The sequence below is a fragment of the Danio aesculapii genome, chromosome 21 (genome assembly GCF_903798145.1).
Source record: "Danio aesculapii chromosome 21, fDanAes4.1, whole genome shotgun sequence".
NCBI lineage: Eukaryota > Metazoa > Chordata > Actinopteri > Cypriniformes > Danionidae > Danio > Danio aesculapii.
The window spans coordinates 22,914,100-22,930,917 of record NC_079455.1 but is presented as its reverse complement, the minus strand read 5'-3'; the positions used below and the strand labels follow the sequence as shown (position 1 = coordinate 22,930,917).

The following is a 16,818-nucleotide window of genomic DNA, read 5'->3' as shown; positions in this document are numbered from 1 at the left end:
AATAGTAAATGGCTGCCGTAAATGTGGCCACAGGAAGTGAGGGTTTGTCTACTGTAAACATCTTTTCTCAGCCTCATTAAGAGCCATAGGATGTTTCGCAGAATTGGAAAACGTGCAATGTTTGTTGTTTTGTCTTTATCTGTGGTTACATGGGTGCTCGGCGTCATCAGCTTTGTCACGCTCAGGGGTGATGGTACCACAGTGACTAATCAAGTGTGTATATATCACGTGGGTCCCGCAATGCTCATATCATGTTCTGTTGAGTTTTAAGTCGCTGATCGATCTTTGAGTTCCTCATTCCCTGTTTTTGCTGGATTGTAGATGGTCAGATTATGGTGAATGCAGTGTTTTTCTAATGTTATAAAGATTGAAATTTGTAAAGCTCCACATAAAATGTTCAAAATCGTTTCAGTTAGGTAAAACTAAATCAAATGAGTACATTGTTTTAAAATTATATAAAAGTAAAATGAATAAGTTATGACATTTTTTTTGTATTCAGTTCAATAAATAATAACAATTTGTATTAGATAATAATGTTAATACTACTACTACTAATAATAATAATAATGACATTTGAAATTTGATTATGCATAACATAAATTATGATTTGTAGATTTGTTTGAATTAAAAAAAGCTTTTCTGTAAACTACTGATGGCATATCTTACAAATAAATTAAAAAATAGCCAGTTTTAGCATAAAAAATACTTTATCAGAGATAATAAATTGGTCAAAAACATTTGTTATTCATCCCCCAATATACATCTCTACATGACATTTTGATTGGACATTTGGAAGAAATACTATCAGACCTTTTTATAATAATATAATAAATAATATAATAAACAAATATTAACATTTTACTCAAATCCAGACCTAGTTGTTATGAAGCGGACAGGAGACAGAGGTAAGGAAACGTTAGGGTGTTTATTAAATGACAACAAGGAGCACATGAAGGATAGCCAGGAGGATCAGGAATGATGTTGGGGTCTTTTCCTCCGTGGCTGGGTAACAGGAATACACGAGGATGGACAGCACACACCAGATACAGCTGACAGAGGATGACACAGACTTGGAAGGACTGGAAGACAGGACGATTCGGGAGGACCAGGAAGACTAGGAGGAATACAAAGAGAACAGGTAAGTAAATCGTTTGTTTTAGCTGAGGATGACTACGCTGAGTGGTCGCTCAGTTGTCCGCTTTCGTCGAGACGAGCCCGGACAATGAGCGACTGGAGTGCTGTGCTTTTATCTGGTGCTCGTGAATGTGATGCAGCTGTGTGCTCATTAGAAGTCAGGTGATGGTGATCTTCGTGAGTGGGGGTCGTGAGAGCCTGACCAATCCATGACAGTACCCCCCTCCCCAGGGCCCGCTCCTGAGGGCCGACACCTCCGACGCCGTGGTGGTCTCCCTCTGCCTCTAGGCGCTGGGAACTCAGGGTGGCTCTCATGAAACTCCACCATGAGACTAGGATCGAGAATATCAGCTCTGGGAACCCATGTCCTTTCTTCGGGGCCGTACCCTTCCCAGTCCACCAGGTACTCCAACTGGCCACCACGACGTCGGGAACGCAAGATCTCCTTCACTGCGTAGACGGCTCCTTCTTCTAGGAGCAGTGGAGGAGGGGGTTCCTCTTCGTGGTCAGGCTCTGTGGAGGGAAGAACAGGATCGTGATAGGGTTTCAGGAGTGATACGTGGAATGTAGGGTGAATACGGTAGTGAGAGGGTAATTGTAGTTTGTAGGTGACGGGGTTAACCTGTTCCACGATGGTGAAGGGACCAACAAATCGGGGACTTAACTTGCGAGAGGGCAGTCGCATGCGTATGTCCCGGGTGGATAGCCACACCTTTTGTCCGGGTGTGTATCTGGGTTCTTCAGACCTTCTCCTATCGGCGGTTACCTTGCTTCGACGGACTGCCCTCTGCAGATGTTGATGAGCCTCGTCCCAGACTCTCTCGCTCTCCCGGAACCAGTGATCCACTGCGGGGACATCAGATGGTTCGCCATCCCAGGGAAAGAGCGGTGGTTGGAAGCCCAGGACGCACTGGAATGGCGTGAGTCCGGTGGAGGGTTGCCGCAGTGAATTTTGGGCATATTCTGCCCAGCCCAAATACTGGCTCCAGGAGTTCTGGTGACCACTGCAGAAGGTCCTCAGGAACCGTCCCACCTCCTGAATCTTCCTCTCTGTCTGCCCGTTGGTTTGGGGATGATATCCAGAAGAGAGGCTGACGGCCACACCTAGGAGCTTGAAGAAGGCTTTCCATAGACGTGAGATGAACTGTGGACCTCTGTCCGACACAATATCTTCTGGAATACCAAATGACCTGAAGACTTGATTAAAGATATTGTCGGCAGTTTCAAAGGCTGTGGGAAGACCTTTCAGAGGGATTAGTTTGACAAACTTTGAGAATCTATCTACTATGACTAGAATACAGGTATTACCTTCTGACGAAGGGAGGTCAGTGATAAAGTCCACTCCTAGGTGTGACCAGGGACGGTTCGGAATCGGCAAGGGATGGAGCTTTCCAGCGGGTAGATGACGTGGGCTCTTGGATTGGGCACAGTCCTTACAGCCCTGAACATATTGCCTCACATCCCTTGCCATGTTTGGCCACCAGAATCGTTGGGATACTAGCGAGAGAGTATTGTTGATCCCTGGATGTCCAGTGCCTAGCGAGGTATGTAAGGAGTGGATCAGATCTACCCGGTGTTCAGGTGGTATGAACTGCCGATGAGGAGGGCATCCCGGCGGAGCAGGGGCTTCCGGAGTGGCAACGACTGGAGGAGCGTTCCAGGTGATCGGACAAATGGAGATGTGTTCGGGAAGAATCTTCGTTGGGAGTTCTTCATGATCGTGATGCTCGTGTAAACGAGAGAGAGCGTCTGCTCTTAGATTCTTGGGTCCTGGACGATAGGAAATGGAGAAATCAAAACGTGAGAAGAAAAGTGACCATCTGGCTTGACGTGGACATAGTCTCTTGGCCTCTTTGATGTATTGGAGGTTTTTGTGATCTGTGATCACCTGGAACGGATGTTTGGCTCCCTCCAACCAGTGACGCCACTCCTCCAAGGCTAGCTTGATTGCTAGAAGCTCCCTGTCTCCTATGCTGTAATTCTGCTCCGCCGGGCTCAACTTCCGAGAGAAATAGGCACAGGGATGCAGTCGGGGCGGGGTATCATGATGTTGAGATAATACTGCCCCGACGCCGGTGGTGGATGCGTCCACTTCCACCACGAAAGGAAGATTTGGGTCAGGATGAGTCAGGAGTGGGGCCCTTGTGAACTCCTTCTTAAGAAGGCGGAAGGCTGCGGCTGCTTCTTTGGTCCACTCCAGTCCTTTGGGTTTACCCTTGAGGAGATTAGTGAGAGGTGATGTAATCCTGCTGTAGTCCTTGATAAACCGTCTATAAAAGTTAGCAAACCCAAGAAACCTCTGGAGCTCCTTAATGGAAGTGGGTTCTGACCAGGATAGAACAGCCTCAATTTTCTTCCCATCCATACGTATACCGGTTTGGTCAATGATGTATCCCAAGAAATGAATCGACTTCTGGTGGAATGAGCATTTCTCCGCTTTGAGGTAGAGGTGATGTTCTCTCAATGTGTGTAGGACCTCCGCAACGTGTTGGCGATGTTCGGCCTCACTCCGGGAGTAAATGAGGATGTCATCTATGTACACTATTACACAGTGGTGAAGAAACTCCCGGAGGACTTCATGAATGAAGTTTTGGAATACGGAGGGGGCGTTGACCAGACCGTAAGGCATGACCTCATATTCATAGTGGCCAGTAGGGGTCACGAATGCTGTCTTCCATTGGTCCCCCTCACGTATTCTTATCAGATTATACGCGCTGCGGAGGTCCAATTTAGTGAAGACTTTAGCTTCTCGGAGCTGTTCCAAAGCGGCTGGTACCAGAGGAAGGGGATATCGGTATTTTACTGTACCGTTATTTAGGACCCTGTAGTCGATGCATGGACGCAGCCCTCCGTCCTTCTTGGCCACAAAGAAGAAGCTTGAGGCGGCTGGTGATTTTGAGTGACGTATGTACCCCTGACTCAGAGCCTCCCTTATGTAATCTTCCATTGCCTGATTCTCTGGAAGCGAGAGCGGGTAGATCCTACCTCTTGGCAACTGGGCATCTGGAACTAGGTCGATCGCGCAGTCCCATGGCCGATGCGGCGGTAGCTGGGAAGCTCTCTTGGGGCAGAAGACATCATGAAAGGAGCTGTACTCCTTAGGAATGTGGATAGACTGCTTCTCAGGAGGGCTCTCGACCGATGTTGCAAACAAAGAAATGGGGTTCCGACCTTGAAGAGGGAGATTTGGAAAACAGGCAGGTGTACATCCAGATCCCCATTTCTTTATCTCTCCTGTGCCCCAAGAGATGATGGGATCGTGCTTCACCAGCCACGGGCGCCCTAGAATGATGTCCATATTTGCACCCTCCAGAACCAGAAATTGAATCCTCTCTTGATGTAACAACCCCACTTGAAGAAGGATGTCTTCGCATTGTCGATGGATACGGGTCGAAGATCGAGTGCACTGGGTTATCGGTTGTATCTGGTATATATGCGAGGACGCCTCAGTACGGAGGTGGAGTTGACGACAGAGGGATTGGGAGATGAAGTTCCCTGCTGACCCGGAGTCGATGAGGGCTGTGACAAGGAGAGAAATAGAGGCAGTAGTTATTTGTACGGTGGTAGTAAGTGGTTTACATTGTTCAATATTCGTACTGAATACACTCACTGAAGTCCGAATGGGACGAAGGGGACACTCCATACGGGTGTGTCCACTGACACCGCAGTATAGACACAGACCCCGGGTCAGCCTCCTCTGTCGTTCCGCTGATGTCAGTCTTCCAGACTCTATTATCATGGGTTCTGGTTCTGGAGAGGCTGTTGACTCAGGCGATTGGAGGAGTGCAGACAAGGGGGTGATGGTGTCCTGTTGATAGGAACGGAGACGATCGGAACATCGGAGAGAATGTTGGATGAATCTCTCCAGACCCATTGTATCATCTAATGTGGCCAGTTGGATTCGGAGAGTGGGTTCCAAGCCGAGCCGGTACGTGGTCAACAACGATCTCTCATTCCATCCACTTGCAGCTGCTAGAGTGCGAAACCGGAGAGCATATTCCTGTGTAGATAGAGTACCTTGCTTTAGATGATACAGCTGCTCTCCAGCGGCTACTTCCCCATCAGAACGTCCAAACACCTCTTTGAAATACTCCGTGAAGGTAGTGATGGAATTCATGACCGGCCCGGCTTGGTTCCAGATCGTCTCAGCCCATTTAAGTGCAGGTCCAGAGAGTAGAGATACGATGTAGGCGATCTTCGACTTATCTGTGGGATATAGAGAAGGTTGCATTTCGAATATGAGGGAACATTGTAACAGAAAACCATTGCACTCCCCCGCTCCGCCTGAGTAGGGCGCTGGTCGGGCCATGGGACTGGAAGGAAGGGCCGAAGAAGAAACTGTGGAGGCGGAAGTGCTCGGTGCTGGTGGTGCGTTGGAAAGTGGAGCTGGTGGCTGTAGAATCCGCTTCAACTGGTCCACCAGCTCTTGTAAGTGATCGGGGGGTGCTCATGTTGTCGTCGTTATTGGTCCGGGCTTCTGTTATGAAGCGGACAGGAGACAGAGGTAAGGAAACGTTAGGGTGTTTATTAAATGACAACAAGGAGCACATGAAGGATAGCCAGGAGGATCAGGAATGATGTTGGGGTCTTTTCCTCCGTGGCTGGGTAACAGGAATACACGAGGATGGACAGCACACACCAGATACAGCTGACAGAGGATGACACAGACTTGGAAGGACTGGAAGACAGGACGATTCGGGAGGACCAGGAAGACTAGGAGGAATACAAAGAGAACAGGTAAGTAAATCGTTTGTTTTAGCTGAGGATGACTACGCTGAGTGGTCGCTCAGTTGTCCGCTTTCGTCGAGACGAGCCCGGACAATGAGCGACTGGAGTGCTGTGCTTTTATCTGGTGCTCGTGAATGTGATGCAGCTGTGTGCTCATTAGAAGTCAGGTGATGGTGATCTTCGTGAGTGGGGGTCGTGAGAGCCTGACCAATCCATGACACTAGTAAACTGTGTTGGGAAGTTACTTTTGAAAGTAATGCATTACAATATTGAGTTACTCCCCAAAAATGTAATTAGTTGTCTTACTTTTTATAGTAAGTAATGGGTTACATTACTTTTGAGTTACTTTTGCATTACTTTTTATAACCTGGCTGAGGCTTGAACCCTTTCAGAACTTGTTTGTTTTTCCTTCTTTTATTCTTTAATAGAGGAGCTCTACAATTATCAATGCACTGTATAACCTACACCTACATTTACCTTTAAAAAAACACATCAAATAATCAAATAATAATATTTTAGGATAATATTTTATGAGAACTTCCTGACCCCAGAGCTACACATGTCAAATATACATATTAGTGAAGGTTTAAAGCAATGTGTTTGCTACTTTTGCACTGTTTGTCTAAAGTAAAATCAGTGTCCATTAAGACAATCCCCTTTTCTTCGATGAGTTCAAAATAATGAACACATTCTCTCATTGACTACGTGATTTATTATGACTACTTCAAAATTTATTTTTAAAAGCTAATTAATTAAACTAAAAAGTAACTTGTGTTACATTGTCCAAAAAGCAACTCAAATATTATTACTTATATTTTAAAGTAATGCATTGCTTTACTCATTACTTAGAAAAGTAATACTATTACATAACTCGCGTTACTTGTAATGCGGTACCCCAACGCTGCTAGTAAATACGAAGAAGCTGAAAACTTTCATGTGGTCTCTTTATTATTTTTATTTTAAAAAATGGTACACAAACTATGTAAAATACAGTAAAATAAATAATTTGTAGAGCTTTTAGCTACATACTTTACAGTTATGTGTTCAATAAAATAAAATGTTGTTATTCTGTAAACTACGTTTCTCATCTCTTCAATTTTTTAAATTGTAATTTTAACCGTTTTATTTAAACTTCAATTTGGTGGAATTGGTGAAAACATTATTTTTTTTTTACCAATTGTCAATTGTCAACAAACAAACAAAATCTTTACATGACAATTATTTTTACTTAAATTTTGGAATAAGAAGTGATAATAAATAAATAATAAAATAAACAAATATTAACATTTTACTCAAATGCCAGACCTATAGTAAATACAGAGAAACTGAAAACCTTTCAAGTGGTCTCTTTATTATTTTTATTTTAAAAAATGATACATAAAACAGATCATGTAAAATACTGAAAAATAAATAATTTGTAGACCAAAATACTTTACAGTTATGTGTTCAATAATAAAATGGTGGTTTTTCTGTAAACTATGATTGGCATCTCTTCAAATTTTAAAACTGTAATTTTCAACCATTTTATTTTGCCTTAAATTTTGTGCAATTACCCTGATTGTCAAAACATTTGTTTTTTTGGCCAGTGGTCATTTCCAAACAAATAAACGAAAAAAAGTTCTACATGACTATTGTTTTTATTAATTTTGAAGAAAAAGTATCAGAACTTTATAGAATAAAACAAATATTAACACTTTATTCAGATCCATACCTAATAAATCCAGACAGAAACTTTTAAATTGTTAAATATTTTTTATATTAAAGATTATTCGTGATACAGATGTCACATAATACAATAAAGTAAACGATCTGTATGGCTTTTTAGCAAAACACTGCAAATACAGATTCTCTGGCAGTCAAAGTAGCATTTTAATTCTGCTGCCTTGAGAGAGACAAATATGAGCCTGCCATCTACTGGTTATTACATTTCAGTGTTTGTTTTTGTCCTATCACATGAAAATAAACAAATTAAAGCTTTGCTGACGTTTCCATGAGACTCTCGCGTGGTGTTTGTTTACAAATCTAGCATTTTACATAACGTCTTATCACTGCAGAAGCCATTTATCACCATAATTACAGTACAGGAAATTCCAACTCATGTCACCTTCTTTTTTTCTTTTTATTTGAAGGAAGGGAGGAAGAAATTTGACAAGGAGACAGAGAAGTATTACACCGTTTTGGAAAAGCACTTAAGCCTGTCTTCAAGAAAGAAAGAGTCACTTTTGCAAGAGGTAACATGAATGGTCGTATGGTCATTTACTGCTATAAAATATTAACAACCTCTCAGAATATAACACTGTTCTTGAATGATTTTGTAGGCAGACACACAGATCAGTAAGGAAAGACAGGTCTTCTACGACGCCTCCCTCGAGTATGTTTTCAAAATCCAAGAAGTACAAGAGAGGAAAAAGTTTGAGTTTGTTGAGCCGGTAAGATGCGCTTATTTATGATGAAAGCAGAAATACAACGAAAACTTTCTTATACTGAGAGAGAATTACTCTTTCACTTTTTTCCTTTTAATCTAATGGTTTATCCTGTAACGTCAGCGATGTTGTTTCTCTAGAGAACATATAACGATTAAAAAAAATGATGATAACAGCCACATCCTGCAGCTCCGTCGAGATGATATTGCTTTTATATTAGAGCTGCACGATTCTGGATACATTGAGAATCACTATTTTCTTGTTTGGACTACAGATCATGATTCTAACACGAACTCTAAATAGTCCATTGAACAAAATAACCCAAAATAGACTTCAGCGGGTCATTTTTTTAATGAAAAAATGTATAGAAGTATGTATAAAATATATGACACACAAAATAAATCACTCATAAAGACTTCTTTCATTACTGAATGAATATATATTTTTGGACAATCTCTTAAATCAGTGGTCCTCAAACCATCGGGCCATGGACCAGTACTGGTCCGTGGATTAGTTGGTATCGGACTGCACAAGAAATCATTAATTATTTCCGTTTTATTTATTATCTGGTTCTGAACGATCTTTTATTTTGGAAAATGGCCGTATTCTCTCGGTTACATCTCAGTCACTTGAGCGCTCAAATTTAACTTAAAAGCAGCAAAATGAGTAGGAAACAGACGTCTTTGGAAAGTTTATTTGCTAAGGGTAAAGACCTATAAACTGCCAAGGAATAAATTCGCAACCCATTCGTCAACAAATCAGGTAAATCCACGATGGATGTGCAAGAAGATCAACTGATGGAGGTTGCAAATGAGGGCGGCGTTTTAGGGGCCATTCACATAGCGCATCTTTTCTAGAGTTTGCGCAAGTTCGTTATTTCCAGTGGAGGTGTGTGGCTTGCGAGCACAGGCAGCGTGACGCACACCGGGAGTCCTGGACAAGAATTGACCAATCAGCTTCAGCTAGTATGGAATATGCACATTTCGGTTGACTAATTATCTCAGACGAACACAGAACACCCAAACACTGCAGTGCTTTGTAATCTTCTCCATAAATTAAATGGTTTCAGAGTGACAGCAATGTTTTGTCAGCTTGTCATCTGCTGAGAAAACATCTATGAAAATTTTCAAAAATATCAAAAATCAGTAGTATGTTCTGAATTTTTCAGTACTGTAAATACATATTAAAATTTTATGAATGAAAAACAAGAAGCAGGGCATCACACAAAAATGTTAAATTCTTTTATAAGAGTTGTTCTGGCTTTTTGATTAAAAAACCTATTACATATTAGCAATGGAATAATTTAAACTTTAAAATAAACTTTAAATCCCACTTAAACTGGAAGCTGCTGCAGACTTTTATGTCTCTATGATGACGTATTTCCAAGTGAAACTGAATATTAAATAGGGGGCAGGTTTTTTTATTTTTTGCACTCCTTTTCTCATCTTAAAAAAAAATAAAAGCAAACTAACATACCGCCCAGTTGTCAAACTGACAGCATCACAAAAGAACTTCCATTCCAGACCGGAAGTAGAGGGTCAGATTTTGCTTGAAGAACAAAACAAACAGTTTTTAGTGGATTAACAGCACAGATTAATTGTTCACCTTATGACTAAAAATGTGCTCTAGTAACATTTTAAATATATACATTTCATGCAGACTTCAAGGGCTGTTTGTTGCTTTCAGTGTATGATTTTAATGTTTTCCACAAATGTCAATGTTTATGTATAAATCCAAACTATAAACATTTATACTAGTACTTCTGTGACGCTATCAAAGGTTATAGTGCAATAATGCTGGTTCAAAAGATAAAATACTGAATTGCTCTTGCTGGGTCAAATGCTTGTTAAAGTACCTCTGTGATCACAAAAGTTTTAAAATAACAGTAGCACTTTAGTTTATGTACCAATTCTCACTATTAACAAGTAGCTTATTACCTGCCAATTATTAAGATATTGGCTGTTTTTTATTATTTATAAAATACATATTTTAAACATCTACTTCCCCAATCCTACCTAATACCTAAACCTGCTACCTTAATAACTATTAATAAGCAGCAAATTCAGAGTTTATTTATGCAAAAGTCATAGTTAGTGGTTTATTAATAGCAAATATTATACTTTTAAATAAAATAAACATGCAAATCATCATAATTTAGAATTAAGCGCTCTATTTTAATGATCTAGGCGCAAAGTCTAAAGCACATGGCGCAAAAGCATTAAAGGTATGTCCGAATCCACTTTTGCAAATGTTTTTTTTTTTAAGGACAGATAAATACGGTTTGCGCCCTGGAGCATAGTCTAACAGGGTTTTGTTTTGAGCTTAACGTCTATTAAACTAATCAGAGTCTCATCTCCCATTCCCTTTAAGAGTATGTGCTATTTACATGGTGGACTTTGTAAGTGGAAAAACTGAACGCCTCACTAGCGAGAAAAACCGTTAAACAGACCATCAGCAGTGCGAGGATAAGGAACAAGCCCTCTCTATTTGGCCTCTTTACTTTCTCTTTAATTTACTTTTACTCTTTACTCCTTTACTTTAGTGCAGTAGGGAAATGGTGTTGTAGCACTCCACTGAAGACATCCATTAGCCTACATGTTTAATTTGTTAAGCACAAAGATTTGTTTCAAAACTATTTTTAAATTCAGTTCTAATTTCCAGCAAATGAATAAATGAACAATAATAACAAAGTGTGAGTTATCTCCAAACAGACGTCTTATTATTATGCCCCATATGGTGATGCATACGTCTCCAAAACCCGGCAGGTGGACAAATCTAAACTTGTTTTTATTAAAACAAATAAAAATATGCATATAATAAAGAATACTACTAATAATAAAGCCATTATACAACTGGAAATTGTCATGAATAAAATGGATTCGCTATTTAAACAATGTCGCGCAAAACATGAAAATTAGGGTTGCGCTGGTCTGAAAATAGCAACAAATTGTATGTATTATAGGGCGCTAAGGTTCTTAATCACAGTCTTTTAAAGATTAATGGAGTGGCTCTATTGTCTATGACTCTTTTTAACCGGCCTGTGTGTTTCTCTCAGCTGCTGGCCTTCCTCCAAGGACTGTTCACTTTTTACCATGAGGGTTACGAGCTGGCCCATGAGTTTGAGCCGTACAAGCAACAGCTCCAGTTCAACCTTCAGAATGTAAGAGCCGTCAGATGACGTGGGTCTGTATGACAATGAGCCGTGTTTGTATTCGGCTGTTTTGCACTGTTGAGTAAACATGTAATGCTGTTGATTATAATGGGAATCAGTCATGTGGTATTTGTTGGAAGTGTTTATTGTTGCATTAGCAAGAAGCAAATGTCCCTGTTGAACCATGAGAATGTTGTTTTGATGTTCTGAAGACGAGAAATAACTTCGAGAGCACAAGACAGGAAGTGGAGAATCTGATGAGAAGGATAAGATCAGCAGAGCAGGACTTTAAAGCTCCGGGACAGTGGACGATGGAGGGCTTCCTCTATGTGCAGGAGAAACGTGAGTGACTTACTGTGTAAGAGCATCTATAAATGGTCTGTGTGTGTATTATTTATATATGCGTTTATATTATATCTATAAATATTTAATTTTATTAAAAATAGAGGTAAATATTTATGCAAATCATTTTTTTCAAAAATTTTAATATAAAAAATATAACATTTTTCTATTATATTATATTATATTATATTATATTATATTATATTATATTATATTATATTATATTATATTATATTATATTATATTATATTATATTATATTATATTATTCATTAATTCATTTTTTTTCCGGCAAAAGCCCCACTCACACTGAGATTTCAGCCACGATTTTGTCATCTGAGACAAACTTGGGAAATCCTAAAAGATTCCTGAAATCCTAGGCTAAAATTGCTGATCTTTGATCACTGGTTTGACATGTTCACAGACAGCCGCTTAGTGCCTGTTGCGATCAGATTTTTCCTCAGATGAAGTTCTGGCAGTGTCAGAAGATTTCAGACACTTTCCTGCAGTGTGACAACAGCTGCGATGAGCGTCAACCTAAGAACCAATAGAAGCTCCGAATTTGATGACACAATCCATGCAACAATTCAAATGACCGCGGGCAAATGTCACAACACTTTTTTTCTTCCTGGTTTTATTATTGAGACACACCGTGTGCAAAATTGCCGCTACAGATTGTTTACGTTTGCTGCGAGGAATCATTTCAGAACATGGGATAGTGAAAGTGTCACGGGTAAATGACGCCAAATTCCGGGTGCGTTTTCTTTCGGGTCTGGCACGTCTTCATTGCCATTCAGTCTGACTTTATGACAGCTGAGATCTTACATTGTGACATGGGAGCCATGTTTGTGCAGTCTGACATGCTACAATCATTCAGGATTATAAAAAATCACACAGTGTGAGCCGGCCTTTAGTCCCTTTATTAATCCGGGGTCGCCACAGTGGAATGAACAGCCTACTTATCCAGCATATGTTTTACACAGCAGATGCCCTTCCAGCTGCAACCCATCACTGGGAAACATCCATACACACTCATTCACACTCATACACTACGGACAATTTAGTTTATTCAGATTACCTGTACCGCATGTTTTTGGACTGTGGGGGAAACCGGAGCACCCGGAGGAAACCCACACCAACACGAGGAGAACATGCAAACTCCACACAGAAATGCCAACTGGCCCAGCTGAGGCTCAAACCAGTGACCTTCTTGCTGTGAAGGGAATCGTGCTACCCACTGGGCCACCGTGACACCTATATTATATTTCATTATGTTAGTAATGTTATATTATGTTAATATGTTAGTAAAGTAATGTCAGTCCCAAATCAGCATATTTTTATTTATATTTAATTTAATAATAACCTTTTCCGGTCCCACTTTACTTTAAGTGTCGCTTATACCTGTGAACTTACACGGTCACTAGATGTGTAAGTAGTATGTAACTACAGTGTATGTACATAGTATTCCCTTGTGTAATACTGGTGTAACTACACACATGTAACAACCCACTAAATAGTATGTGTAAGTTCAAATGTGTTACAGGACATTGGTAACACAACATATAAACATAAGGCATTTGTATATTTCTGTATATTTCTATAAATACTTTTTTGGCAGAAGTTTGCTGTTGTTAAACAGTTGCACAAAGGATTATATTTTAAATATTACACAGTAAATTGTGACCATTGTACACTTTATATTGAGTGGACAGTTCCTGATGATTTACCCTGTAATTACACTATTATCACAAAGTGAAACCTTCTAATGCAGCGTTAGTTCTGCTATACTTATTCTAATACAGTGTTCAGAAGTAGATGGTATGCAAACAGGTGTGAAAGTGGGAAAACACCTGCAAGTATATTGTTGTTACACAATGCTCTTATGTAATTCTTGTTACAGATGTGTACTTTTTTGTGTTGTTACCAATGTCCTGTTACACATTTGAACTTACACGTACTATTCAGTGTGTTGTTACATGTGTGTAGTTACATCAGGATTACACAAGTAAATGCTATGTACAAGTGTGTACACACACTGTAGTTACATACTACTTACACATCTAGTGACTGTGTAAGTTCACAGGTATAAGCGACACAAAATAAAGTGGGACAGGAAAAGATTATTATTAAAATAAATATAAATAAAAATATGCTGATTTGGTGCTTAAGAAACATTACTTCTATTATTATCCGTTCTAAATTAACTTGTGCTGCTTAATATATTTGTATATGTGGGGAAAAATCAAAGAAATAGATAATTTTATAGATAATTAGAAACTTTACTAATAATTAGATAAATAGAGACTTTACTTTTAATTTTAATCCGTTTAAAATTATATTTTTATCAGTATTCACTAATAAAAGTTCTGACCCAAGATGTTTGAAAGGTTGTTTAGATTTAGATTATTCCTTTTGAAATGGATTTGCAATATATCAGTCCTTGTTCACTGTACATGTGCACTAATGAACATCTGTTTTCTGTTGAAGGACCTTTGGGTTGCACATGGACTCGTCATTACTGCACGTATGAGAAAGGGACCAAGATGTTTACCATGAGCAACTCTGAGCTCAAGACTGGAGGCAAACAGGTATTTTAAATGTTCGGCATTTACATGTGAAGTAATTTCTCATCATTACCATACTGAGCTATGGCTTGTGTTCTGTTGACAGAATGGACTGATCATGAGCCCCCCTGAGATGTTTAAGCTGAAGTCCTGCATCAGACGCAGGACTGACTCTATTGACAAGCGCTTCTGCTTCGACATCGAGGTGGTGGAAAGGTGTGTTGTGTTTTCACCTTATTAAGAGAAATGCTGGAGTTTGATTTGTGTTTATTGCGCTTTTCAGCCTGTCATTTTCAACACTCTTGTCTTCTTTCCTTCAATCTCTTCTTTTATCTTCTCATAACTGTAGAGGTAACCCCTCTGAAGGGCCTCTGTTCAGTTATCTGCAATGCTTCTATAAAGCTCATCGGTATGTTACGCTTTTATTCAGAAGTGCTAACCTCTTCTGATAGTATCAATTTTAATACATAACTCCTTTTTTGTGCTGTGTTTTAGTTACATTTAATGCTTTGTAACAGTTTCCTAAACAAACTAAACAAAAACTTCTGGGTTTGTAACATTTTAATCATTAATAATAAAAAAAAACTACAGATTTGTCATGCTTATTCACTGGCTGAATGTTTCTACAGGTGGTTTGTCATGTCCACTCACCTGTGTGAGGCACACTTCATAAATATTTATTTATTTATTTTAGATATAGAGTGGGTTTATTCCGCTATGGCGACCCTGGATTAATAAATGGACTAAGCCGAAAAGAAAATGAATGAATGAGATATAGAGTGGTTGTAAGAAAGTGTCTGGTGCAAAACTGGTGTGTCGGTTAAAGAGATGAAAGAGTGTGTTTTCTACAGGTAGTTTGTCAAGCCCACACACCTGTGTGAGGCACACTCAGAATTAGCGTTGTGTCGATAGACGATGCCATCATCCATCGCCGATGGCCGATAGACATCATAATGCTGAGCCGGCATCGTGATCCTCCGCCCCAGTCGCAGCAGCAACCCACTCATGAAAAATACACACTCAGGCCCTGTTTACACTAATGCATCTTAGTTTTAAAATAACGTTTTAGAATGAAAACAATCCACGTCCACAATGGCGATTCATCTTGCATTTCTGAAAAGCCCTCCGTCCACACTATACTGCTAAAAAGGCAAATCACGTGACCACACACACACACACACACACACAAACACTCTGTCATGCGTGCGTCTGAGCTCCAGCAGTCAGCAGGTGCTTTGAGCCCAAAAGCCCAGACAGCAGTGCTCGTTGGACAGTTTATCAAGGATTTACTGCAGAATCGCGTCGCACTATATTAATCTAGTCTCTATCTAACGACTCTTCGGTCTTTTGAATCTATCAGGTAATGTGTCACAGCGTCAGTACACTGCTTCAATCTTTGTTTTGAGGTTGTCATGTGGTGTGCTGGGACATTAAGTAAAATAACTCAACATTTAATACAAAAGCCCTGAACCAGACACAGTTTAACCTGTTTTACAGAAGTCTTTAACACATAACGCTAATTTTTTTTTCTGCTGTGCTAGAGATGATGAATAATGAATAAATAAGTGCTTCATAGTCTGGCTAGTACTATTGCTTGCATGAATCTGTTTCCTTCTTCAATGCAGCATCTGGATTCAGTTTGCCGGCTTTGGAAGCATCTCATGTTTGTTTGAGTTTAATGTTTTTAAAAAGATGCTTTCATTAAGTAGGATGTCGACCAATTTGGCATGGTACGGTGTCTAATGTGAAACATCACGATGGACGATGGCATTGTCGTCATAGGCGGCGGTGAATTAATTATTTATGAATAATTAATAAATTCATAACAAATGAAATATTTGTAGCCTACCGTTTCAACTACCTGACCCACATGGTCTTTGTTTTACCCATAACCAAATCATAAATAAATAAAGATAAGCTACACACAAATTACCACCTGTCAATCACTTTTCCCGCAGGACTCTGACATGAACAGGCAGAGTGATCTGTGTTGTTATAATGGCGTCGATAAACTTGGTTGGTAAAAAAAAGGTGCACAACCAACAGGAACCAACCAACAGTATCTGAGGATTTCATTAAATGACTAAGTACAAGCGTGAAAGCGAAAGATTGAAACTTTCAATCTTTCGAAAGATTAAAAATACTGACGCTGTGACACATTACCTGATAGATTCAAAAGACTGAAGAGTTGTTAGAGGCAAGATTAATTAAATATCATGTTTAACAACTAAAGTGAAATGCAATCCAGCAATACATTCTTGATAAACTGTCCAATGTGCACTGCTGTCTGGGGTTTAGTGCTCAAAGCACCTGCTGACTGCCTGGAGCTTAGATGTGCGCATATGCTGCAGCATATGCAGATGTATGCCAGAGTGTGTGTGTGGGGGATCACGTGATGTGCGTTTTCAGAAGTATAGTGTGCACGGAGATCTTTTCAGGAATGCTAAATGAAACGCCTGTGTGGATGTGGATCGTTT

At 39.9% G+C, this 16,818-nt stretch overlaps 1 protein-coding gene across 2 annotated transcripts in view; it reads left to right on the top strand.

The window, feature by feature from the left end:
• Positions 1-16,818, top strand: part of arhgap42a (Rho GTPase activating protein 42a) — a 63,608-nt gene that overhangs the window by 27,275 nt on the left and 19,515 nt on the right. The window contains exons 5-11 of one of the 2 annotated variants that reach the window (XM_056446125.1): positions 7,992-8,093; positions 8,181-8,291; positions 11,341-11,445; positions 11,649-11,778; positions 14,265-14,365; positions 14,448-14,557; positions 14,691-14,750. In XM_056446125.1, coding sequence (XP_056302100.1) covers positions 7,992-8,093; positions 8,181-8,291; positions 11,341-11,445; positions 11,649-11,778; positions 14,265-14,365; positions 14,448-14,557; positions 14,691-14,750 — 719 coding nt within the window. The remainder of the gene's footprint in view (positions 1-7,991; positions 8,094-8,180; positions 8,292-11,340; positions 11,446-11,648; positions 11,779-14,264; positions 14,366-14,447; positions 14,558-14,690; positions 14,751-16,818) is intronic. The other variant, XM_056446126.1, reaches the window with a different exon arrangement.